Source organism: Mastigoproctus giganteus, chromosome 7 (assembly GCF_048544385.1).
Source record: "Mastigoproctus giganteus isolate SK-2022 chromosome 7, ASM4854438v1, whole genome shotgun sequence".
NCBI classification, from domain to species: domain Eukaryota; kingdom Metazoa; phylum Arthropoda; class Arachnida; order Uropygi; family Thelyphonidae; genus Mastigoproctus; species Mastigoproctus giganteus.
Genome location: NC_143581.1, coordinates 75,121,635 through 75,148,352, shown reverse-complemented (window position 1 = coordinate 75,148,352; position 26,718 = coordinate 75,121,635). Strand labels below are relative to the sequence as shown.

Below are 26,718 nucleotides of genomic sequence, written 5' to 3'. Positions count from 1 at the left end.
TGTGTCTGAGCTATAACTGAATTCTTGTCCAGATGATCCTGCAGTGCTTCTTTAACCAGTGCCTCCATTAATTTTCCTGGAACCGAAGTTAAACTAACAGGTCTATAATTACTTGTGTCAGCCTTTGATCCTCCTTTGTGAATTGGGGTTACACCCACAATGTAATCAATGCGGAGATGGGGGAAACCCTGGTGCCGCTTGACACCGAACACACTTTACACTTTGTCCTAATCACACTGGGGGACGTGCAAGCGCTTGCATACGCAGATGACCTCTCCCTAATTCTCTCTGCTGATTCAAGAGCACAACTGGAAACCCTTGCCAACTCAACACTTTCCACACTAAGAGAGAGTGGACTGAAACTCACACTTTAATATCTCTGCCACCGAAACCCAATCTATCCTACTAAAGGGATATCTAACTCCTACCAGGCCACCGCAGATAACGATCTACAACAGAACGATCAAGTTCCCCACAGAACTCAAGTACCTAATAGTCATCCTGGACCGAAATTTATCGTTTACATCCCACTTAAAATACATCCAGAAGAAAATGAAAAACTACGCTGCCATGCTTGCCAGGATTACCCGCCGCGACTGGGGGCTGAAAAGACGAACCCTAGCAATTCTTTACAAAGCAGCTATCACATCCCTGCGATTGCATATGCTTCTGGTGTCTGCAACCATAAGGCCTCTATTGCGGTAAATCTTTGGCTACTCAACATAATTCACCGACCGATTTTATTAACTCTCACCAGAGCGTGCAGCACCGTATCTACTCATGCCCTGCAAGTACTCACTGAAACCCCTTGACCTTGAAGTGATTCGCCTAGGCATGTTACAGCAGCTTGGACGCGGAAATCCAACTACCTTCCGGGATCACACCACAGACCCAACTGCAAATCGGACAATGGAAAAGAAAAGACTCCAGATTTATTTGCGATCAATATGGCAGCAGCGCTGGACGACCTCCACAAAAGGGGAAGTCACGCGGAAGTTCCTCCCCTATCTACAGCAAATACACCCACAGTATCCAGCATGGCTTTGCTCTGGATTGTACAGCACGTATCTCCTAACAGGACACGGAGCGATCCGCCACAAATTACACCTTCTGGGACTTGAAGACAACCCAATGTGTTTGCGTGTGGCTCTGTGGAGACCTGGGGACACCAGATGCATGACTGCGAACTTTATGAAGATCTTCGTGTTCAATTAATCACCCAAGTGCACCTCAACCTCAAAAACCGGGAACACTACTTACTGGAAGACGAAGCATCATATATAGCACTCACAAAGTTTTCCCAGAACTTGTATGCCAGACGCTTGACCATTCTTTTGCCTGCAAACCTCGAATAGACGTGTCAAACACAGCTTCCCAGAGATACCTAACCAATCAAGCAGTCAGGTTTGACTGCTTGATCCGTCATGCAGGACAAAACTGGAACTCTTCCGAGAAGTGAGAAAACTCCACTTCTCAGAACATTGACCTGCGGACGGGACAACGATCCCATGAGTGAATCACAACTATGACATTTTGTACAACCTACATGGATGATAAATGGACTGATGTGGAAAACTGACTATATCCAGGCATCTCTGAACGATTGGTACCCAACGAAAGTGACTGACCCACATCGTTCCTGAGCAATAACTTGGGTCTCAGGTGTGACATTCCCTATTAAGGCCAAGACCTGCCTAGACATGAGTGTCCTTGGCCAAACCAACACTGGATCACCTGTGCCGGGCTTCATTGTCCTGGACAGTGAGGACCTGACTCTGCGGTCAGGTCTGCTCCCACCCCTGCACACAGGACACATTGGCGACCTGAGCCAGTTCCCTTGTCTGGCTCACTGTTCCACCTCTTCCTGGCAGGAAGGGGAGGAGACTGTTGCTGTCCCCTCCCCTCCCTGCTACCCGATTTCTTCACCCTGGTGGGGCATGGGCATGTCCACTGAAAACTGGAGTTGCCTTCCCTTTTGGTTCCATATTTCTATCTATCCCCCCCCCAGTCTTCAGCCTTCTCCCCACTCTATCTGACAGCAATGTGAACACACCCCACCCAATCTAAAGTCACCAATCTAAATCAATTTCGCCGAAAATTTTGACTTCTCCTAGCGCTTCCCGCGACGCGTACGCGATTATAATCTTTTTTTTTTTTTTTTTTTTTTTTTGAGGTCCTAGCCACTGAAATCTCAGGAAATTAGATGGCAGGACCTGCCAGAGTGAACTATATACTAGTGGGTACCTGGTCTGCCTCCACGAGCGAAAGTGGGGCCATGTCGGGCCTCAGTAGGGGTGTGGGGCTAAACGACCAGAAGAACAACGGTACAAGGCATCACACACATATACAAAGTCCACACACTTTTAAATCTCTGGCTTTTCCAGTCAACTGGTTCACCCACAATGTAAACTACGCGGAGATGAGGGAATCTCCTGGTGCCGTTTGACCCTAAACACACTTTACACTTATTATTATTATTAGCCATATGGTGCAAGGAAGCCTGAGGCTTATGCTGCAACAGCCAAAAAAAAAAAAAAAAAAATTCTGAATTATCCCCGAGAAAAAAATAGAGTGAGAAATAGAAGGGAATCACCAAGAAAGAGAAGAATGATGATATCCAGCTCGGTACTCTGGGTGTGCCAAGCCTATACTCACCAGGTGTGAGCCCCTGGGGTTGTCCTAATCACAGTCTGAACGGATAGCACATGGTATCGTCCTCCACACACCGGGTGGAAAAGGCCCAGCTTCGAATGCCGTCAATGACGCGAGGAACTTCAGTGGGCTTTTTCACTCTGTGGCTGAATTAGTCGGCCTCAGGTAGATAGCAAGGGTTTTTCCGCAGAAACTGGGTTTTTTTTTCGTCCAGCAAACAGGCAAATGAAGAAGAATTTAAGGTGCATTAAATATGAATTATTTGTTTCGTTCACTGTGTTTGGTTTTTTGTCTAACCTGCTGTTTGCTCACTCTCATAACCCAGAATCTGGAAATTACCGACTTCAGAGGCCCAGCTACAATCAAAACTTGTGAAGCTAACGATAGAGAACAATTTTATCAAATAGGGAATTTGTTTACGGCGTTGAGTGCGCCTTCACAAGGTTCTTTGTGTGTGCCATATTTGGTAAACCACATCTATATGCACATACCTGTAGGTCTGTGCATGTTGGGAAATATCTGTCGTCGCTCAAATTTACACAGACCGGACCAGACGGCCTGTGCTACAGACACACAGTCTGGTTTGACTGCACAGACTTGGCCTGTGCTACATACACACACTTCAGTTTGCCTGCACAGACTTGGCCTGTGAAGGCAAGCCTGTAGGTACTCTACTGTAGGTACCCTAGTGCATACGACATTGGTAGTATTACCGCCAAATTTGGATCCACTAAAACTGCAAAGAACAGAGCTTATATCACCAAACCAGCCTTCATGCTAATTATTCAGCCACAGAACTCAGTCAACATTCGCATTCACATAATCATAATACTCAAACAGATTGTGCAATAATATTAACAAAACTGAATTCCAGTTATTATTAATACACGAAGTTTCAGCCATTGAATGATTTTCAGACTGAACTCGCAGGATAACATCCTTAAAACATGTAAAATTTCCAGCGCGCGCGCACTAACCGTGCATCACGGGAGCTAGAGTTAACCTTTATAACATTCAGAATTTATTTCCCGATTAAATGAACCAACTGATGACGGAACTGCGGAAGTCCAACGTTAGGACTCTTGGTTCTCATTCTTAGTTCCATAATCGTTAATTCTTATGTATAACGATCCAAGCGGAAAAGAGTGCACTTTTTTTCCCTAAGGGAATTTTTTCATATTTTTTAATTTCTTCATTATATTTTAACCATACGGATTAGGAGGTAAGTTTCGAGATATTTATAAGCAATGCTAAAAATTGAAATCGTATAAAGAATCGAAGCTATAAGCATATGCTAATAAATAAGTTGCACATGGTAGCACAGAAAATACTTACTCCGAGAAAAAAATAAAATACAGCATATAGTACGGCCAGTCCCCGTATAACACGCGTTTACACTACACGAATTCGATCATACACGATTTATAAATAGGGGAACGATGTCGTATATAACACGAACAGAATTCGCTTATACACGATTCACCTTCGTGTTTACAAGAAATGGCAGTCGAACTTGGGAATCACCCGAACTGAAAGAAGAGAGGTTTTCTGAAAAATGTATTTATGTTTTTCATAAGATTGAAGATTTCAGTGAAGGGGAAACACATTCACCATAATAACATAAAAACCCACAATTCCAGCTGTCGGTATTATCGCAAATGCAATTAGATCGAGTTTACTACCTGTTTATAACAGATTCCACGACGCAACTAGAAATTATTTTATGGCAGTGATCTCCAAAATGTGAGCAAGCGTGAGGGAATAATAGTGTTTGTCTTTTCTGCTTTGTTTATTCAGTTGCTACACGCCGGCAGCTTTGTTTATGTGTATCAAGCGTGCCTCCTCATTTTTGTCCTTTTTATACTGAAATTGTTTTATTCCCTAAAAATGAGTAAAATACTTGAGAAAAGGAAGCGTGCTGGTGAAGATACTACAGATTCAGAGAGAAAAAGAAAAGCAATATCGATAGATTGTGAAAAATTCTTACTGCAGAAAACTTGTAGTGGCCTCATACAAGTGTTTATGGCCAAAATCACACCTGCTTCCGGCCCAACGGGTTTTACTCGGTTGGGCCAGTCCGCCTCAGTCGATAGAGGTAAAAAACGAAATTATGAAACGCTTTGAGCGAAATGAAAGAACATGTCATATTGCCCATATCGCTAAATAGAAAATTTCGCTATGAAGAATTTCGTTAATTAAACAGAAGTTCTACTTGTATACATCAAAAGTTTTTTTTTTTTTTTGGCGCCCTCTTGAAGTGCTGCTCGTAAGCGACGCTTACCTCGCCTACCCACTTGCGGCGGTCCTCTTTCTGGGGAACTGAAGAGTTGGAAACTATGTTGAGACCGTGAACAACCTTCTAGAAAAGTATCATCAATTAGGCTGCAATATGTCACTGAAAATCCACTTTCTCGACTTTCATCTGGACTTCTTCCCTGACAACTGTGGTGCAGTGAGTGACGAGCACGGAGAGCGAATCCCTCAAGACATTTCAGCAATGGAAAGAAGATAACAGGAGAGGCGGAACGCTTCTATGCTTGCGGACTACTGTTTGACAGTAAAAAGAGATACCATGGATGTGGAATACAAACGAAAAGAAGGCGCTGTCGTAAATAGGATACATTTTGAGAAAGTACTTTCGGTTCCTGTACAGTTTTCTTGCGTTCCTGTTATTTTTACGTTTTAATTAAAAACAACTGATTTATATTGTATCGAGGAAATGTAAATATGAGATTGTTTTAATATTACTTTTCACTCCGATTACTACTGAAATTACCATATTCTTAGACAATCGCGAAAGTACTGTATCTCAAAAACTAAAGCTAATAAAAAATTTCTGATCACATTCGTTTTTCTCGACCCAAAATTTGTAAAGTTTGCCTATTCTAAAAAAAGGAAACAAATTCAAAGAATTTTTTTTTGAACAGTGTTATAGCTGAAATGTTATCAGAAGCCCTCAATTTGCTTCAATTTATCATTTTAAATGGAAAACAAAATGAAAAGTTCAGCAGGCGCAAACTAATATTTAGTTAAACCGCCTCTCTCCCCGATGACTGCAGCACACCGTCGACGCATTGACAAGATCAATTTCTGAAGATAATTAACTGACAGTTCGTGGTTGGTGCCTCCGTAGCCAGGTGGGAAGGAGCAGCAGTGCGTAGCACGCGCTTCTTGATTAGACCGGGGTTCGAGCCCGTCACCACCAAATACGGAGGATGCGGGAAGGTCAGGGAATGACCACCGCATATCCCAGAGCAATATGGCCTTAGTTGCTAATGCTCCTAAACAACAAACAAACAACAAGTTCGTGGTTCCAAACACGAATTATGGCTTCCCAAAGTTCACGAAGGTCCTTTGGTTTCTTTTTGGCAACTGCAGATTCCACAAGATGCCAACAGTTCTCTATAGGATTTAGGTCTTGGCTGTTTCCTGGCCAGCTAAGAGATCGTTCTTCCACCAATTTTTTCACCTGTAACAAATGTAAACACGTTACTGTCGAACCTCTAATGCAGAACTGAAGCTAAAGTAACTACAGAAGTGCCTACTTACAATTTTCGCCCGATGCAAGGAGCAGAGTTGTCCTGAAAAATATACAGTTACTTGGCAGGTTGAAATGGTCTCTAATGGTTGGAAGCAATTTGCCTTCCAATATAGCCAGGTATCCATTGGAATTTACGGAACCTTTTATAAACTGTAAGTGAACTACTCCGCGATACGAATGCACCCCCATATCATTTGGCTGGGGGAATTTCACTGAGACACCATACAGTCTGGATGGTATTCTTCACCACGTTTACGGCGAATCGTTTGTCTCCCATCAGAGCCATGCAGGTTGAATTTATTCTCATCCAAGAAAATAACTGACTTCCACTGCTTGGGGATCCATTTGACATACTCGTTACACCAAATGAATCGGGCCTTTTACATTTTTTGTGTGAGGAGGGGCTTCTTCTTTGGATGAGGGGCTACAAGTCCATTTTTGAAGAGGCGTCTTCTGAAAGAAATCTACTCATTGTCGACTGATTACAAGACACTCTATAAGCAGTATGACGAGAAGAACATCCTTCTTCACGTAAAGCAACAATAGTACTCTTTCTTCGTGGCGTCAACTGAACGTAACTCGCCATCCTGACACAAGCAAGGAAAGTAATAGCTGATGCAATATTACGTCATCACCTACGTGTGTCAATCTTATCTCATGCAATCTGTAAGAAATATTTCCCTATACTTACGTTATTCGGACGACAATTACCATTTTAAGGGGTGATGCACTTTCTTTGAACACTAGTGTATAATCTCAGCATACTATGTATGCTAGCATTGTAATAAGCCTTCATTTTGAAATGTATTCAGTAGCATGGGAAAAATTCCATATTTTACGATATATTTCTATGTTATTGTGGCGCCACACGGCGCAAGCATTGTGACAGTTGGAGTCTGATTAATTAATTAAGGCCTGGATTCAAATGTCTACTTGCGTAGCTATTTACTTGTGATCGTCTGCTATGAGTGAAATGCAGACTGTTTTTTTTATTTTATTTTGTACCTTGAGCACGGAAGTAAAAATCCATATTATTCACTGAAATGGTGACTAGAAATGGTTGTATATTTATTTGGGTGAATTATTTTAACTAAAGTGAACAGATTTTAAACTGCTTTAGTGTAAAGTAATAACCACGTGAATTGAAACGGAAAAAACAATCCAGTTGTATGTCGCATTACGTCGCTGGTATATGATGTATAGCTACGTCAGGTAGGAAAACATTTAGTTCTTTTGTGCAGAAATTCTGATCAGAGGAGATTATAATTACAGTACTGAGGAAAGAACTTGTCACATTTAGAAAATTTTCACGGAATAATAATTTATTATTATCCAATTTTTTTTTTCTTTCTTTGTTAACTAATGGATTCAAATGCATCAAATCGTATTCGTCTTCTAGAGAGTTATTCAACATGATTAAAATAAGAGAATATGAATTTATCAATCATTCCTCAGCCTTCATTTGTGGAATTGATATGAATTTGGTAAAAGTTTATGTATTTGTTTACTTTTAAGTAAATATCAAATATATATTGGTAAAACTCCGGTACACCCTGGCCTGGTCCAACAACCGGTTTTTGCTTGAATCCTTCCAGAAGTTGCGTAAAAACATAACATTTTTTTACTAAACAAGAATGAAAGTCGATCAAAAACATTTGATCCCTCTTATAAGCGTTCCCCCCTCCCCTTCTAATTACAATAATTTTTCTCAGTTCACGTCCTTCACGCAACCTTCTGTTTGTCACGTAGCGTACGAGGGGTATTGGATACCAAATTTCATTAAATACACGTATATTGAAATAGATAATTATAATATGCCAGGTTATTTAAAATTTTGCAAAATAAGAGATATGGGGGGGGGGAATAATATTTTTTATTTACTCTCTTTTCAAGCATTGGAAATAAAGTTATTTCATTTTTGTTTAGTAAAAAAATGTTATGTTTTTACGCAACTTCCGGAAGGATTCAAGCAAAAACCGGTTGTTGGACCCGCCCTGGGTGAAATAAAGTTATTTCCAATGCTTGAACCAAGATTTGCTTCTCACTTTAGTATGTGCTTTAGTACTCCAGATCTTGGGTACAAGTCCTAACGGTCAGAAACAATGGTGATTGATAGTAGCCACTCACTGCTTTCCACGCCCACATGTAACACGCAAAAACCACGTGATATCGTAATACATCGAAGCTTAAATAAGCATAAAAGAAACTACAATACGTTATTAAAATAAGCAAAAATAATTACACATTTCAAAAAATAAGTCCATTTTTTAATTAAATCTCCTCCGAAGTTTCGTAAAAACTTAATCTTTGGTTTAAATATCTTTTGCAGCTGTTTTTTAAATAGGGATCTCATTTTTCGCAATAAAACAGTGGTGAGGAGGGAAATAAAAAGCATAACTAAGATTCCAGATAGCGAGGGATCCGCATAAATCTTTGGTTAGAATATCCGTTACCGCTGTTTTTAAATAGGAAACTCGTTTGTTATTGTTGTTTGTTTGTTATTTGGTTTTTAGGAGCATTAGCAACTATGGCCATATTGCTCCAGGATATGCGGTGGTCATTCCCTGACCAGGAAACTCGTTTTCCGGTATAAAAACAGCAGAGAATAAACACCCTAACTAAGACTGCAGATAGTATGGCCTGGGCATGTCAATTACTGCTACTCGAAACGATCAACCGGAAGGGTACCCAACAAATATAACTAGTGTACTTGAATACAAATAAAACTCACCTCATCAATCCTCACATGCCGGCTTGTACACCTAACAAATTCCTTTAATGAATTCCAAAGTTAGGTCACTGCTGTTGGAATGCCTATGCCCCCACATGAACTGTGCGAGGTAGGAGTCGAACTGACCATCGACTGTTCTTGATGGCAGTTGCCGTTTAATATCACCCCATGTACTCCGATACTGTTGGTGTTTGCACCAGTTTCAGGATCGCTGAAGTGAAGCGAGTGATTAACAGCTATACGCTGAAAACCTTCGTTACGCAGACAACTATAAGACTTCCAACAATCCAAAACAATAGTCGTTCTGGGTAAAATAGAAGCCTTTATGATGTCTAGGAGGAATTGTTTACTCCGATTTTCAACAACCCTGAATAAACACCGTAATGTCCCTCGTTCAACCCCACCAAACATCCAATGCCCATTCACTCTTCTATCTCTGTTATATTTTCTCTTACTGAACTTGCTCTCATCAATTTCAACAACCATACCCACACCACCAATCATACCATTCTCTTTCACACACATATCCACACATACCTCTCTACAAAAACTCCACCACTCTCATCTCATATATAACAGTTTCACACGGTGTCTTCAAAACCCAAAAACAGGTAAGAAGAAGCACCTCAGTCATACTTAAATTACTTTCAGAAAACCACGATCCCTTTCAAATAGACCTTTTAACATGATGAGGATTGGCCCCTGACTTTCTACAAACCCATTCAAAACCATCCTTAATTTCCTTTTGCGCGGCCCGTCTCATCAAACATCCACACTTGTACTCAGAAGCAATCAAATTGACACTCATACACCATTCAGTTACAGCCTTACAACTGTTCTTTTGCAAATTCACATTTGCTCACTCCATTGGGACTAAACAAGGAACAACAACAAAAAAAAAGGAAAATAATATGTGACGGCAGTAGAGAGTAATATGCGTAAATGGCACAATAACGAAAGCAGAAAACACCTAACACGACAAGCAAAAGGCAACACAAAATATACTAACAGCACCAGGGAAATGGCGACGAAAAAAATCAAACATACACGTGCAAATGATAACTTCGTACTTTCCTCTAAACCAAACTAAATTCACATCCAATGAAACAATCAGAAACAAAAATTACGCTTTCACAGTAATCATCCAATCACAGAACTCTATTCTACTATATCTCCAGTGGGCATGGTTTAAGACCATGCCCAATGCATAGAGAAAACTTGTACCCAAATTCTGGAGTATAGCCTGTGCTTTTTATAGACCACCTTCATTGTCAGGAAATAATTTCTTAAATGAATTGCAAAAAATCTTTTACTCCTGAATGTATAATTAATAAGACCAATAGTTGGAAATTTGACCATTAACTTGCTGAATGGTCATTCAGATCCTACTGATCTGAAAATGGCTTTGACTAGTCAACTTTTGGTATGACTAGACAGCATTATTTGGATAATGTAATAATGAAATCTTGCTTGGACCATATCTCAACCAGTGCTAAACTTAAGGATATTCAGTCTTATATTTGAAAAGCCTGTCTTTTCAAATATAAGACTGAATATCCCTAAATTAGGCAAGAGCCAATTTTTTTTTTTTTTTTTTTTCACTTTCTGTTTACATAAAGCATTTGTAAACAGAATTAAATATTTTCAGATTTATCCCAACTTCTTACAAATCATGTTGGCTCATTCTTAAATCAGAAATCCAACACTAGACAAATTCCTTTTACAACAAAATAATCCAACTAGTAAGTAATTCAAGATTTCATGAAGAGTCTAAACAAAGGACACAAATTACAAATTATTCAAGCTATTACTGACATAATTAAGAACAAGATAAACCTTGGTTGATACCTAAGAGAGAAGTTTTTAAAAACACAAGAAGTGTCTAAATAGGATTTCTCATTATTATGAGGAATATATAGTTTTAAGAAACAGGCAGGGCCAGATTTACATATAAGCTACAGCTTAGGGCCTCACATTAGAAGGGGCTTCTCCATCTTAAAAAATCCTTTTTTAATATTGTCACAGGTGAATAATAAGAGAGGAGGGCCTCATACATGTTATAGCTTAGGGACACAACAAGTTTAAATCTGGCCATGGAAACCGGATTAGTAATCTATTATAAAAACAGAAGAATGTTCATTACTGAAATACTTTTAGCAATAAGGATTTATCACTGAAAGAAAAAGTTCAATAATTATCTCTTTAATAATAACTAAAAGGAAAAACCCTGTTAAGAATAATCAACTAATACATGTGACCATAGGTAATAATAAACATCTTCAGATAGCTAACAATTTAGGTGAAATATTTAGCAGTTTTGTTGAATTATTTACTAATTTTACATTTATAATAAGTGTTGTTATATACTCTGTTTTCCTTATAACTGCTGAAATGTGACTAAATCTTATATAATATTAAATCCTTACTATGAAGATGAATCCCCTCAAAAGTAAAATTTCAGAAGGTGTGGACAGTATTTCCGTTAAGGAAGCAAAACTACACACAAACACTTATTTGCATTGGTATTGACATCATTAATTTGAAGAATGTTGGGAAAGGGAATACGTATATCCATCTCCTTTAATCACAGTAGAGTGACTGCAAGATTCAACTGACTCCTTCAGTGTAACTCTTAACTTGAAGAATTTCATTTGATGCTATTTTGGGTATGTCAAAGGCATATGGTCTGATAGACATCTTTATTAGTTACAAAAGTAGATGAACATGGAACGAGAGGTGTAATATCTTGGCTTTGTTTCAAAACTGTTTAAATTACTCGAGGGTGACAGTTACCATAAATAATAGTCAAAGTATTAAAAAGAGGGTTTGTCAAAGTGTACCACAAGGCATGCATATGGGACTAATTTTTTTGATATATTTATTAATGATATATTTCAAGTAGTGAACAGAACTTTTGTTAAGATATATGCAAATGATATTGGCTTGTACTCAATAGAAAGATGTATGCAAGATGGCTGCAGACTTAAAAGCTTAACTGACCCGGTCTCCCTTCTAGATTGGATGTGTGGCAATTATCTGGTGTTAAGTGCACCTGAATTTAAGCCAATGCTTTTAAAACTAACACACCATTCTATTCGATTTATTCCTATAATTAAGTTCCAAATATGCCTTCTCACATTTAAGAACTTTTTCTTCATACAACTATGAGAATATAGGGCTGTGTTCTGTGAATAGATTTTTCTTTAACAATTAAGATTTTATTTATACTTGTTTCATCATACCACAAATAAATCTAATTTAACAGCTAATTATGTTATATTTTTCTGTGGTGGATTCATTACTTAATTATGCTGCAGCGCTTCCTTTGGACCTGGAGGTCGTTCGCACAGGTCTGCTATACTTGCTATCCGGGGGAGTGGCGGCCACACATCTGAACTACACAACTGACCCAGCAAACAACCTAAAACCAGAAAAAGCTAGACTACAGACCCACCTGCTAAAATTATGGCAGAAAAGATGGACAGAGACCACCAAGGGCGAGATAACCAGAAGATATCTACCAGATATCCAGAAATCTACCCAAAACAGCCAACCTGGTACTTCCCAGGGTACCATTTGACATCTCTAATAACAGGACATGGACACTACAATGAGAAGCTGCACAGATTTGGACTCACTGAGGACCCCAACTGTACGTCCGGGGAGACAGAAAGCTGGAATCACATAGTGTACGAGTGTCCACAATATGAAGACCTCAGAGGGGTACTTATAACAAAAATAAGATACCTACCAAAAGGATTGGAATCCCATTTCATAGATATTGAGGATGAATATAGAGCATTATCCCAGTTCACACAAGACCTCTTCGTCAGGAGAAGCACCATCTACAATGACTGACATCTAGTACCAGTATTGAGACCCCAGCCAGGACAATGTAAGGGCTGAAACTAAAGATGAGGGACACAAGCACAAGGACGGAGCTTGCCCCATGAGTGAAGAAACTTTAAAACAGAAATGCAGCAGTAGCTGCCAATAGCCATATGGCGATCTGAAGAGGACACTCTCGCCCCCTTCACCTTTATACCTACTTCCTTTGGGGGGGGATGTTTTCATCCTCCCCTCCTCTCCACCCCATATCTTCTACTCTGGTGGGGCAGGGGGCATGCCCCACCGAAAACTGCAGCTACCTACTCTATTAGCCCCATATTTGTCTTTCTCCCCCCAGCCTTCTGCCACCCCCCTCTACTTATACACTAGCGAAAGCCCTACACACCAAAAACTTAACATGTCTAAATTACCTTATGCCCATAACTTGACCTAGCAAAACTAAGCGATTCTACCCCTATGTCGACGCGTTTCTTTTCTCTCTCTCTCTCTCTCTCTGTCTTTTTTTTTAAAGGTCCTAGCCGCCAAAATCTCAGGAAATTAAGCGGCAGGACCTGCCAGAGTGAAACATACTGGGTTCCTGGTCTGCCTCCATGGGGCATAAGTGGGGCAATGTTGGGCTTCAGTAGGGGCCCAGCAGCTAAATGACCAGATGAACAACGGTACAAGGCATCACACATATACAAAGTCCATACACTTTTAAATCTCTGGCTTTTCCAGTCAACTAGTTCACCCACAATGTAAACTACGCGGAGATGGGGGAAACCCCTGGTGCCGTTTGACCCTAAACACACTTTACACTTCACTTAAACTAGACTTGAAAACTGGTGAACCAATATGGTGACTTTAGTGTCCAGACCCGTTTTATCGTGCTCCTGATTTTTAATGGTATTTAGTAGTTTAAAATGTGCATATAATTCAAAAAAGTGTTCAAGCTGAAAGAACTTAATCGGAGGAGTCCCTAGGTGAGACTATTTTTATATTCTACTGGGAATTTAGTAAGCTACCAACGTTTTTATCTGTGTCCTTTGTTGCCAGACCTACAATGGTCACCATGTGGATGGCGGTAGGGCCATAGAGAGGCTCTGATATAAAGCAGTTGCCATGTCGGTAGTTTGCACTTGACTGGAGAGTTTCCCAAACCGTGTTAAAACCGGGCAGGAAGTTTGCTCCACCAAACTGTGCTGATAGCTGCTGTATGTTATATTATATGCGTATTAATTGCTGTATGTGTATATTAAACCAGAAGCAATGAATTCAGGGACACACCCCCCTCTTTCCATAAACTTTGCCTGGCTCACCGTGAGCCTGTGCTTACCTGTGCATCCCACGGAATTACTAATGACACCATCGCCTCCAGCGCCCAGGAAGCCCCTATGGGAAGTGATCTTGCTCTTCTGGGAGCATTTTCACATTAGGCTGTTTCCCCGCCCCTTAGTGACCGAGGTGGATAGCCCAAAACTTCAATAACCACCTGTGTGCCCCCAAATTCAACCACAGATTTGTGGAGGACATCGTCCGACAGCATTTTCAGTGCCTTACCAGATCATCCTAACATATGCCCGATAAACTGAACTGTTTCGGTTATCCGAAATTCGCTAAATGGAAGGGAAAACAGAAAAAATTATGGAATCTTTGATGCAGTCACAAAGTGACGACCTTGACATTATTGACGAGACAGAAGAGATGGAGGTCACCCGATCAGGGACCTCTCAAGCCGATTGAAAAAATTAGAAGCGAGTGACCCGCTCGCAGACCGAGTCTAGAGAGCAGCCTGACCCTACAGCATCTCAAAGGGAAACAAACAACGATGACAAACAACAGGAACCATCCCTGAACCACCCTCTTCCAGAGGGCTCCGTCTATGGGAAAACATCCATTTTAAAAACGGCCCTTGAAAATATATTCAAAGAGAACCCTAACAGGGTCTCCTGCGGACTGAGGTCTCAAATTGTGACAGTATTTCACAAAATGGAGACAATTCTCCATGATACATACTTAGAAAGTGAGAGAATAGCTACATGGCTACAAACCTATATGGAATGTGGGGCCAAAAAAAATGCCACAGCATGCTCCCACATATGCCCAAGCGCTGAGGAATATACCAAACGAGGCAGAGAAAACAAACAAAGTGGAAATCCAACAAAAGAAGTATTATTGAAAACCCCGAACATCATCATACTGAAACCCACCGGAGAAGAGAGACCCTCCAGTGAACAAATAAAGCAAAAAGTCATAAACAATCTCAAAGAGGACTTCGAAGACACTAGGATAAAGTCTGTCCGGAAAACAAGAAGTCCTGGTATCGTAATTGAGACGGAAGGCAAGGAGGAAGCCGAGGGGATAATAACAAACCCCAAGCTAAATACCCTGGGACTAAGGCCGCCGTAGCCTAGTGGTCAGGCGCGCGGGTGCATAAGTACACGTGCCTTGAGTGACCGGGGTTCAAGCCCGTGACTACTGAATACGGTGCTGTTTCTTGTATTCTGTCTATCTTGTGAACTCCTCTGACTGTTTGGTCGTCCCGGAGTATAAACAGAAAATTTATTTATTTATTTTATTTTATGGCAGAGACCCCAAAAAAGAAAGGCCCATCAATAGTTATTTTCAGTGTGGACCAAAATCTACAACCACAACAACTCACTGAAGAAATATATAGCAGAAACCTAAAAAGCCACCTACCGAATCAAGAAGGGGCGGCACTGCTGAAACCAAAATACAGAACTACCCAACCTCACCCAACTGTTTCTCCCCAGGTCTACAAGTTACCTCTTAACTGAACACGGAGCGATTAATGCCAAACTGTGTCACTACTTGGGATCCAGGATGATCTAACTTTCACTTGTGGGGGGGGGGGGGCTGGATAGCTGGCAGCACCTCATGTATGACTGCCGGCTCTATGAAGACCTACGTGGTGTTTTACTCACCAGAATCCTACTTACCACAGGGACAAGAACATCACCTCCTAGACATGAAAGAGGAGTATCAAGCCTTCTCGAATTACGCACAGGCACTTCGCGAGGAGGAGGAGAAACCAAATGGCCACAGAACACAACCCATTACCATTATAACCAAAGAACATCTGTTCTTCAGCTCGCTTGGACTGGGACACCAGAAACGACCCACTCCCAAGAATTAGAAAACTCAGGAAACAAACTATACCAAAATAAACTAACATGGACGAGACCCATGTGCCATGAATGACAAATGGAGATGAACACCAAACTTAGACACCCCACCAGCTGGGTCTATGTGAACAAGACACATTCCTCAGTGTATGGATATTGTATATGGATATCCTATATCCATACACTTTTAAACCTCTGGCATTTACAGCAAACTGGTACACCCACAATGAAAACTACGCGGAGATAGGGGAACCCCTGGTGCCGTCTGACACTAAATACACCTTAGACTTAAGTTACTCTGGCAAGGTCCTGTCGCGTAATTTCCTGAGATTTCGCGAAATAAAAGTGGCATACACTGTGCTGCAACTTTATTAGGTACACCCCTGCTGTGCACACAAATGGTTTGTATCACAACGTTGCCAGTTACGTGACCACAGTTGTGGATATATGCAGCAGAACAGAACAACCTTTCTAGTATGAGTAAAGCGTACAAACCGTAGCAAGAATGGGGAAAGGAGTAATCTAATGGACTTCGAACGTGGCATGATAGTAGGTGCAAGACGTGCTGGACAAAGCATCTCTGAATCGGCAGTTCTCCTGAACTTTTCACGCACCACGGTTTCATGCGTGTATCGAGAATGGTGCAACAACCAGAAAACATCCTCTCAACGGCACTCCTGTGGAAGAAAATCGTTTGTTGATGATAGAGGTCAGAGGTGGATGGCTAGAATTATGCAAGCAAACATACGGGCCACAATGTCGCACATCACGCAGAATACAACCTTGGTGCGCAGAACAAAATATCGCACCGGACCACTAGTTTCACATTATCGCGAATGGGTTACAACAGCCGACAACCACATCACGTACCTTTGTTATCAATGAAGAACAATAGAGCATGCCTCCTATGGGCACAGCAACACCAGCACTGGACTATCGAGGATTGGAAAACAGTTGCTTGGTCTGACGAGTCGACGTTCCTGGTGCATCATGTTGATGGAAGGCTCAGAATTTTGCGAAAACAACATGAATCCATGGGCCTGTCATGTCTGACGATTACTGTGCAGTGATGTGGGCAGTGTTATGGTGTGGGGAATGTTTTCTTGGCACGCGTTGGGTCCATTGATACCCATAGATTCATGTCTGAATGCCACATTGTAACTAAACATCTTTGCTAGCCAAGTGCATCCGTTCACGTTGACAGTTTATCCTCAGTCAGATGGCTACTTCCAGCAGGATAATGTGCCGGTGCACAAATAAAATGGTTCCAGGAACATGATAATGACTTTTCTTTGCTGCAGTGGCCCGCTCAGTCTCAGAATCTCAATCCTATTGAACATCGTTGGGATGAGCTGGAAAGGGCTGTTTGCTGCAGGCCTGCACCTCCGTCGAATCTCAAGGAACTGGGTGACACACTCATGTCTGCATGGTACTCCATTCCTGCACAAAGTTTTCAGCATCGTGTTCAATCCATGCCTAGACGAATTCAGCCTGCTTTGAAAGATAAAGGAGGTTCAACATGCTATTAGGTAGGTGTACCTAATAAAGTGGCAGCACAGTGTATAAGAACATACGTACATATGCACAAATACACAACAGTGATATATATATATACACACACACACACATATCTATGCAGTCGTAATTACTTTGGATGTTTGCATACAGCATGTGTGCATGCATTCATATAGTAGGAGAAGGGCAGTACGTGGGATAATTAGGCCGAGACTGGGCGAAGATGATTTTTGGGCTAGATGAAATAGGGCATTCGCGTCGTGTATAGGTAGAGTGGGTGATGGGACATAGAAGGTTGGGGGATAAAGGCAGAAGTATGTGGGCAACAGAGGGGATTCCCCCAGGTGGTCAGTGAGGTATGCCCATGCCTCACAAGAAGGATAAGTGGGACAGCAGGGGGCAAGGCGAATGGTCATTTCGACTCCCTGCCAGGAAGGGGTGTTAAAGGAGAGACAGGCTAGTGCTTGGCTCAGGCCGCCATAACGGCTACTATTCGTCCTTCATTCAATTTTTTTTGTCTATTTTCATGGTTGCTCGATAGGTCATCTTTGGGGTTATGCATATTTTGGCTTCTAGCCATTATGTGGCTAGTGTGCGTTCAGGTCCCATCTTCTTCTGTACAAATCTTCAGCGAACTTGGAGGAGACAATATATTCCTGCCTCCCGTCCAGGAGGTGTTGTTCTCTATCTCTGGGCAAAAAAGGTGATCCAGGTGATGAGCTGGCAGTGGAGGTCATCATAAAGCTGGCATTCATACATGAGGTGGTGCCAGCTCTCCAACTCTCCACAGCAGCAAGTAGGGTCATCTGTAATGCCCAGGGCTGTAAGCTTAGCCTTAAAGGCACCATGGGTAGCAGGAAGGTCGCGTGGTGTTCCGGAATGAACCATGCTAGAGCCATTGGGTAGAGTTTTCCAACGTTGGGGAAGAATCGTTTGGTGACTTCTCCCTTTGGGGAATTCTCCCATCTGGTTTGCCAGGTCTGCATGAGGTGATTTGTAAGACTATTTTTCTCAATCAAACGGTTTGTGGTAGGATCTGCGTCGAAGCCGGCGCAGGTACAGGCTTTTCCCTTGGATAGTTCATATAATACTCCACATTTAGCCACTTCGCGGTCTAAAGGTAGGTTTCCCACCAGCACCTGCTGTGCGTGGGTGCTAACTGTGCTGCAGGCCCGGGTTATAGCGTGCAGCATGGCTCTGTGGATAAGAGTCGTGGATTCTTCGATTTACAACCATAGTAACTTTGGGGGTACCATGCCCCGGAAGCATAGGTAGCTATTGGCAGGAAGGCGGCTTTATAAAAAAGCTTGAGGGTCTTCTTTTTCAATCCCCAGTCCCTTTTTGCGACTCTGGTAACAAGGGCTGTATAGCCCCGTATCTTCTTACGGATGTATTTCAAGTGTGCCTGGAAGGAGAGAGTGGTGCCCAATATTACTCCAAGGTATCTAAGTTGCTTGGAAAGTCGCAGTGTGACACCATCAATTTTAATCTGTGGGGGTCTCCTGTAATCTAGGGCACCCTTGATTACAGTAACTTGAGGAAAGTGGAGTCCGTTTTGGTTGCAGAGATCCTAAGGAAGTGAATATTGATCCACTCTTGTAGGATTTTAAGGGCATGATTTGCCTTTCTTTCCAGCTGGATTCTGCTGCTTGCCTCTATCATCAGGATGAGGTCGTCTGCAAATCCTTGTGAAGACCCCCCTCTCCAATATCAGTATTTAGGAATTCATCCAAGATTTGCCTGTAGGTAGTGAGCCTGTATTCTGGTTAACAGGAGTCGTTCCAAGAGTTTACTGCAGACTGTTAGTAGAGCTATTGGTCTGTAGGAAGTCGGTTGGTCTGGTGGTTTTGTCGGGTTTTTAATTATGACGTGGGTCCTAAAATGGAGTCTTGTGGGCAGCCTCTGTTGGTTTTTCCGGTGAGTATTTTGTATGGAGCATTCACCATGATGAGTCTACTGGAGTGGTAGCTTTGGATTACTCCGCAGAGGTTGCCTGGCATCCCAGTCCGCCGGAGCCGGGCCAGGATGCTCGGCCACCAAAGGGTGTCGTACGCGCCGGCAAAGTCGACAGAGATAACCAGGAAGTATTTGTTTTCTGTGGCAGTTGCAAGTGCAAGGAGGTTCTTCAGGGTATCCACAGTCGACGTACCCTGTCTAATGCCGTATTGGTTTGGGAACATTAGGTTTGCCTGTAGGTAGTGAGCCTGTATTTTGGTTAACAGGAGTCGTTCCAAGAGTTTACTGCAGACTGTTAGTAGAGCTATTGGTCTGTAGGAAGTCGGTTGGTCTGGTCGTTTTGTCAGGTTTTTAATTATGAGTTTAATACTTGCTTTTTTTCAGTCCATCGAATAGGTCCCAATTTGGAGACAGATTGAAGAGGTTCAGTAGCATATCGGAGCTTTCTCCACTACCTTCTTGATAAATTTCAGATCCAAGAGGTCCGGACCCGGACATTTCTTACTTTTTATAAGGTGCGCAGCCGCTTGTAATTCTTGTATTCTGAAATCCGGTTCCCTGTCTTCTGTTCGGTAGTCGTCATTCTTTGTGCACATCCTGATTTGTTGAGGTGTCTGCCGGACTACATGAGGGAGAAGGTTGCGTCCAAAATATTGTTAACAGATGCCTCCCAAGAATTGGTAACATCTCCCTGTGGTGTTATGGTGATTGAAATTACCTCTTCCCTGGGAAGTTTATTAGTGGTTACTTTGTAGACCACCTCCCAGGGGTCAGTGTTGCCAGTGGTTGAGACCAGATTTTCCCACAAGAGTTGTTTACTTCTGCGTATGAGCGAGGTGTACTGGTTTCTGGCTTCCTTGTAGATTTCACGTAGTGCATCCACTTCAGGGGCAGGCCAGGAGCGTCTGGCTCTCTGGAATGCTTTTCGTTTATCCTGAACTTCTCTTCGGAGCCCCGGACTCCACGATGGTACAGCACCCGAGGCAGGTGTTCTTCGTTTTAGGGCAGCATTCGCTGCTTTAGTGATGATCGCTGTGACTGGTTTTTGGAGTTGGTCAGGGTCTTGGTTTGTTTGAATTGCAGCTTGCTGTGTATCTTTTTCTGCTATTAGAGTGTCTCTGAACTGGTTCCACTTTGAAGTGTGCAGCGCATAACTGTGTAGCATTTTTCTCTCAGGATATTGTCTCTGATGGTCTCTGTTGAGTTGGAACGTCAGGACCCTGTGGTTGGACGTTGTCCAGGCATCCTGAACCGTCCAGTCTGTTGTATTGCCAGCAATATTCCTAGTGGCTAGGGAGACATCGATGGTTGCTTCCCATCGTAGATTGCAGTAAGTCGGTAGTTGATTGGATTGGTTTAGCACTGTTATCGTTGATGTTGCTAGGAATTCCTCCAGGCGCTGCTCATTCCTTGTCCCCTGCCTGTCCAGGGTATGGTTGTACCAAGCCGGTGACCTGCAGTTCACGTCCGCTCCTATTATTAGTATCTGGTCGGGGAGGATATTTGTTACATTTCTAGGTGCCTTGTAGCCATCGTTATGTCCTTTCCACGGCGGCAATAAAGGGCTATGACGTAGAAGGCTCCCAATGCTGAGGTAAGATGTGCACAGACTGCCCAGGCCATGCAGAGGTGAGTGATCCTGGTAACTGTTATATCTGGGTTTCTGACCACAATAGCGGCCTGAAAATGGATTTCATTTTCAGGCTGCATGAGCTTGTATTGTAGGAGGCTATCCCCTTATTTGATTGGCAGCTGTATGATGATATCTATATTTTCATCGTCGGCTTTCATCCCGACCTGATCGGCCACCGCGCTGGCTCTATGAGCGTTTAGCTGGAAGAATTTGATTACTTTACTTTTGAATTGTTTATGGTGTGGTGCTATAATCTGTTCTGGATTGGGTCAAGCTCTTGTATTTTAGATTTTGATCTGGCAAATGTTTGGAGAGATTTCTGTCAAACAATTCTCTTGCGACCTCCTTGGGTTTGATATCCTTATCTAGGTCATATATAAGGATGGAGGACCCCTTCTTGGGGGGGGGGGGTGCAGCTCTGAATCCCAGTGTTGCAATCTTGCGGTTGGATTTTATTTGGTTATTTCCTCCGTGGTCCCTGTTTCGATGACCAACCCTGGATTCCTTGTCTTTCGTACCGATTTTATTTTCGTGGTCCTTAAGTCATCAGAGAGTTTATCAATTATTGCTTGCTTAATGCTTTCACTAGAACGTTTGTCCTCTTTATTAAGGGTTCTCAACACTACAAGGTTAGGTGGCCGAGTGGTGGATTTCTCCTTGGCTTGTATTGGTTGGGTGGCTGTGTGGTCACACTGAGTCGATGTCCTCAGCGTATCTGCTTTGCTCCTCCTTCCACATAAGTCTCAGTTTAGCCGTGGCTATTTCGGATTCTAAGTATGTTTGGATTAAAACGGACTCCATTTTATTCCATAAAGTAACAATTTGGCCTCTGAGGCCTGCAGAGATTCTGTTGTTCTGGTCCCTAAATAGGTCCTCTAGGGCTGTCTTGAGAGTGCGTGCTTGATCCAAGGGGGAGGGTCCCTATGGGAATACAGGGTCCAGGAGGGGGGAATTCTGCTGTTTGCCTCTATCATCGGCTTGGTTTCAACTTGTTTTCCTGGTTGTAGGGAGCCAGGATCGTCATGAGCGTCCTTTGGTTGGCTCTGGCTTCTAGTTGCTCTGTCCGATTTAGGGACTATTTGATTTTTATTTTTTCTTTCCAAAGGTGTCGCTTTAACTTCTTGGGAATGGATCTGGTGTTCAGGGTTAACTTGTTCGCAGTCAGAATCAAGTTTTAGCACCTCAGGCTGGTCCCTGTCTTTTTTGTGTGGTTCTCCCACCATGTTTTTATCCATTTTGGATTTTCGAGGTTATCCGAATTAGTGGGTTCTAGGCGCGTTAATTTGTTAGAGGGTTCTGAGAGCTGTTGGAGGATATAAACCACTAGTCTGTGGGTATATTTGTTGCCTTGCAATCTGCAGGCAAAGATTTGGGCTCCCCCCACTGGCAGTATGGGGGGACCAGCCTAATATAAAAGTGGCCCTGGGAAATGGGGGTTACTTTCTCTGGGGGGTTTTGTTGGCGCCGATAACAGTGGGGACATCAGTTTTTGCACTACATGTATATTTGCTAAGATCCATTCTGTCCACGGTATATCTATGGCAGAGGGGGGGGGGACCAGATACAAAATACATGTTTCATTAGCACAGTAACGGTAATTCAGCACAGATGACGGAGCGTTCTTGCAGTTCCGGTCTGGCATAAGTTGGGACACCTCCCCAGCGAAATATAGGGTATTTACGTGGCCGCCACTTTATATTGGTGCCTCTCTATATCCTTGCTGCCAGCCACATGGTGACCACTGCGTTCTCGCAAACAAAGGATATAGATGATAATGCAAATAGCCTGCTAAATTCCCAATTGAAATTTAAAAATTTCTCACCATGGGAGTCCGCTAGTTGATTTCTTTAGGTGAGAACACTTTTTGGGGCAATAACTAATTAAAACGCATATTTAAGCACATTTTTCATGAGCGTTATCAGCACTTCCGACTAGTAAGGCAGCCACATTGGCTCTCCCCGATGTTTAGGAAGGTGGTAGACGTCAGAGTGCCTGGTACATGGATGACTGGACCGAGGGGTATCCCAGCAGAACATCGCCCAAAGCATGACACCGCCACCACCGGCTTGTTTTTGTCCCATGGTGCATCCAGGAGCCATCAATTCCCCAGGTAAATGACGGACATGTACCCGGCCGTCCACATGGTGCAACAGGAAACGTAATTCATCGGACCAGACGACCTTCTTCCAATCACTCATGGTCCAGTTTCGATGCTCGCGTGCCCATTGTAGGTTTGTCGCTGGTGAACCGTGGTTAGCATGGGCACTCGTTGCGGCCTGCGGCTACGCAGTCCCATTTTCAGCAGGGTTCAGTGTACTGTGTGTTGTGACACATTACTCCCGCCACTAGCATTCTAATTACCGGTGAGTTGCGCCACAGTCACCACGTACCATCTGGGAGAGCCTTTGCTCACCTCGAGCATCGATGAGCCGTGGTCTTCCAACATCTCGCTGGCGGTTCGTAGGTTTCCCTCCTCGAACCACTTTCGGTAGGTATTAACCACGGTTGATTGTGAGTACACCACCAGCCATGCCGTTTCGGATATGCTCTGACCCAGTCGTCTGTCCATTACAATTTGGCCTTTGTCAAACTCGCTTAAATCCGCTACTTTTCCCCATCTGAAGAACGTGCCGGAGTTCACCTGCAGTTGCTTCGATTTGCATTACGATTCGCTGGTCATAATGTTTTGGCTCATCGGTGTATATCACGCCACCTTACTCCTTCAATGATTAGATCCCTTTTTGTGGCACACTTGTTCATCATTACTTCTGTTTTAGCCATATTCATCTTTAGTCCGAAATCCTACTAACTCTGCATAACTGATTAAGATTCTCCTCTAATTCTTCGGGATCCTGGCTTATGATCACATTGTCGTCTGCAAACCGTAAATGGTTTAAATACTTTCAGGGCGCCTCCTTAGCCAGTTGGGCAGGAGCAGCAGTGAGCAGCACACGCTTCTTGATTAGACCGGGGTTCGAGCCCGTGACCACCAAATACGGAGGATGCGGAAAGGTCAGGGAATGATCACCTCATATCGCCTGAGCAATATGGCCTTAGTTGCTAATGCTCCTAAAAACCAACTAACAACAACGATATTCCCAGAGCCGGTGCTGTTATTAGGCCAACTAGGCAGGCGCATAGGGCGCAACCTCAGAGGGGCGCTGTTTTATGTAGGTTAGTTTTTTTTTTTATCCCATGTAAAAAATGCAGCTGACAATTTATTTTTTATTTTAAGATATATACCACAACAGTGCTATGAATATTAATTATAAAGGCTAAAAAAATTCCATACTGTGTTTTTTTATTTATCCTTTTTATATGTTGTGGTTTTTTTTCTTTTTGAAATTTAGTGATATTTTTGGCTAAGAAAAAATCTCTTATTCTTCTTAGTTGGCAACATGTGTTGTTTACAGCTGGATATGTTTCGTCGCGTTGTCATGGAGTGAGTAACTGCGTGTTTATGCATTTTTCGCGCTTGAAATTGAAACTTTTAATAGACTTAAATTTTATCATCACAATTCACAAGATTATTCAAAATGATTTGTGTGCTAAAACATTTTCTTGTGTTTTTGAGAAGGATAATCAGAGATTGTTGTATTACTTATTCTTACAATTTAAAATACATTTAGCAGTTTCAAGTTTTGTGCTTTTCATTTTTTCTACAAGACATCTTGTTTTTGAAAATTGAAAGTGGCAGTTTTTTTGGAGGGGTGCAAGTAGTTAGCCTTGCCTAAGGCGCTGCTGTGCGTAAAATAGCCTGGCACTGGGTACTTTCCATTCACATTGACTCCTTTCTGCGACCAGTACAATCTTCTGAAAGCTTCAAGGGCAGCAGTAAACAACTTCGCAGATATTGTGTCTCCTTGTCGAACTCCTTTCTTAATTTTAAATTTGCTACCGTGTTTGTCAAGTGTAATAAAGGAGGTAGCATTCTCATATTTCTTCAAAATCATAATGTATGGCTGTTTATGCATATGTCTATGCCTGTCTTTCAAGTCTCCGAAACATTGCCTTTTGCTGTATGGCTTCAAATGCTGCTTTTTTCATAATACACAAATGCAAGACAATGGGTTTTATGTTCATTTCCTTTCTCCATTAGCTGTGATATTACATGAATGTGATCCATAGTTGGGAATCCTATCCTAAAGCCATCTTGCTCTTCCAGTTGATTCTCATCAAGTATTCTTTCTAATCTGTTAGCGATGATCCGTGTGAACAACTTGTAGATGTGGGACGACAAGCTAATTGGTCTATAATTTTCAATTTTTATGATTTGTCTCATTTCTTATGCAGCAAAATTATGATTGCATTATTCCACTCCTTATGGGTCACGCCTTTCCTAATGTATTTTGTGAAGAATCTTGCCAGTTTCTGTCATGTCTCTTCCTCCCAATTTTAACAACTCTACAGTAACTTCATCTTCAGTCGGAGCTTTTTGATTCTTCATTTTCTTCAATGCATGTTCTATCTCATCAGGAAGGATATCGGGTATGTCTAATGTGTTGCTAATTTGTGATCCATCTTCTCTGCTGCTGGTATCATTCCCTTGCTCCTTATATGATACTTTATAGCAGCCTTCTGCTATTTGATTTATGCCTACTCTTCTGTTTATAAGTACACCTTGGTCCTTGAGGTTGTCACAGATATTCTCTCAGATATGCCAGACAAGCTGTACTTGCTACCTGGGAGTCTAAATCGCTGATGGAACTGATATTCGGGTGACACTCAAGTCAAGTGGACCCAATTTCGGCGAAGTCCGGACGGTCTGTGGCAGCCAAATTCTCTGCTTGCACCTTCACGATGGTGGGACTGTTAGTAATCCTGGATATAACCTCCATGCACAAGCACATGGTGAGTGACCACCCAGGTGTGAACCAACGTAAGCAGGGGGGTCGAGGCGTGGCGCCACACCACATGGAGGAATTCCACCCCTCTGTGTTACCAGGTAGTACTGGGTGGTAGATGACTTTCAGTTGACTTTTTTTTGGAACACCCTGTATGTTGCATTTTTAATATGTATCACACAACTGGTAACATTAAAAAAACATAAAAGGTGTAAAGGTCTAGACGAGCTGGAATTTTCAGATTATGTTATTATATTGCTAAAAATGGTTATATTTGCTTCTTAAAAAAAGTTAAATCCTATCATTAGATTATGGAATAATATTAAACAGTATTATTCCATAATATTATACACACCTGGTAGTTCTATGTATCCCCCCTTCCGGCAAAATCTTCATAATTGTGTTGGGCACAGAAAGTGAAAAGATTTCTCCTGATTTACAATTGTCAAACACGAGGTCAGGTTTCCATATCTTTTCAGTAATTTCTTCTGGTAGGACTACCGGAACTTCTTCTTTAATAGCCTTCAGATGTAGTCGGCTATCTTCCCAGATTTCTTCAAAATATGTATGCATTCTAAAATCCTGTAAAGAAGTTTGCTTTTTATGTTTACATAAAATCATCAAAGAAACTGAGATAAAATAATGATATTTTCATCTAGTTGAATAAACATGCTGGTATGTCGTGATTTTACTTATGTGGCATTCATTATATTTTTAATTTAAAAAAAAAAAGAAGTAAAATATAGCTCAACTTTCCTTAACAGCGTTTTTCTCCGACTTCACTTACCATCGTTCCTTCATTAATTTCATACACATCCAAGATGTTGAGGAAAATGTAAACTCGTTGTGGCTGTCCTGAAATAAAAGTTGTT

At 42.1% G+C, this 26,718-nt stretch overlaps 2 protein-coding genes across 3 annotated transcripts in view; both read right to left on the bottom strand.

Annotated features, from left to right (window-relative positions):
* The window catches only part of LOC150083003 (glycine receptor subunit alpha-4-like), a 116,289-nt gene that overhangs the window by 68,987 nt on the left and 20,584 nt on the right, over nt 1–26,718 (bottom strand). Inside the window, exons 3-4 of the mRNA XM_090378348.1 lie at nt 26,634–26,701; nt 26,202–26,428 (exon numbers count right to left, since the gene is read on the bottom strand). Of these exons, the coding sequence (XP_090234474.1) occupies nt 26,202–26,428; nt 26,634–26,701 (295 nt within the window). The remainder of the gene's footprint in view (nt 1–26,201; nt 26,429–26,633; nt 26,702–26,718) is intronic.
* The window catches only part of LOC150083002 (mpv17-like protein), a 108,679-nt gene continuing 108,597 nt past the window's right edge, over nt 26,637–26,718 (bottom strand). For both annotated transcript variants that reach the window (XR_016547148.1, XR_016547149.1), the window contains one exon: nt 26,637–26,701. The gene's annotated coding sequence lies outside the window, so the exon portion shown is untranslated. The remainder of the gene's footprint in view (nt 26,702–26,718) is intronic.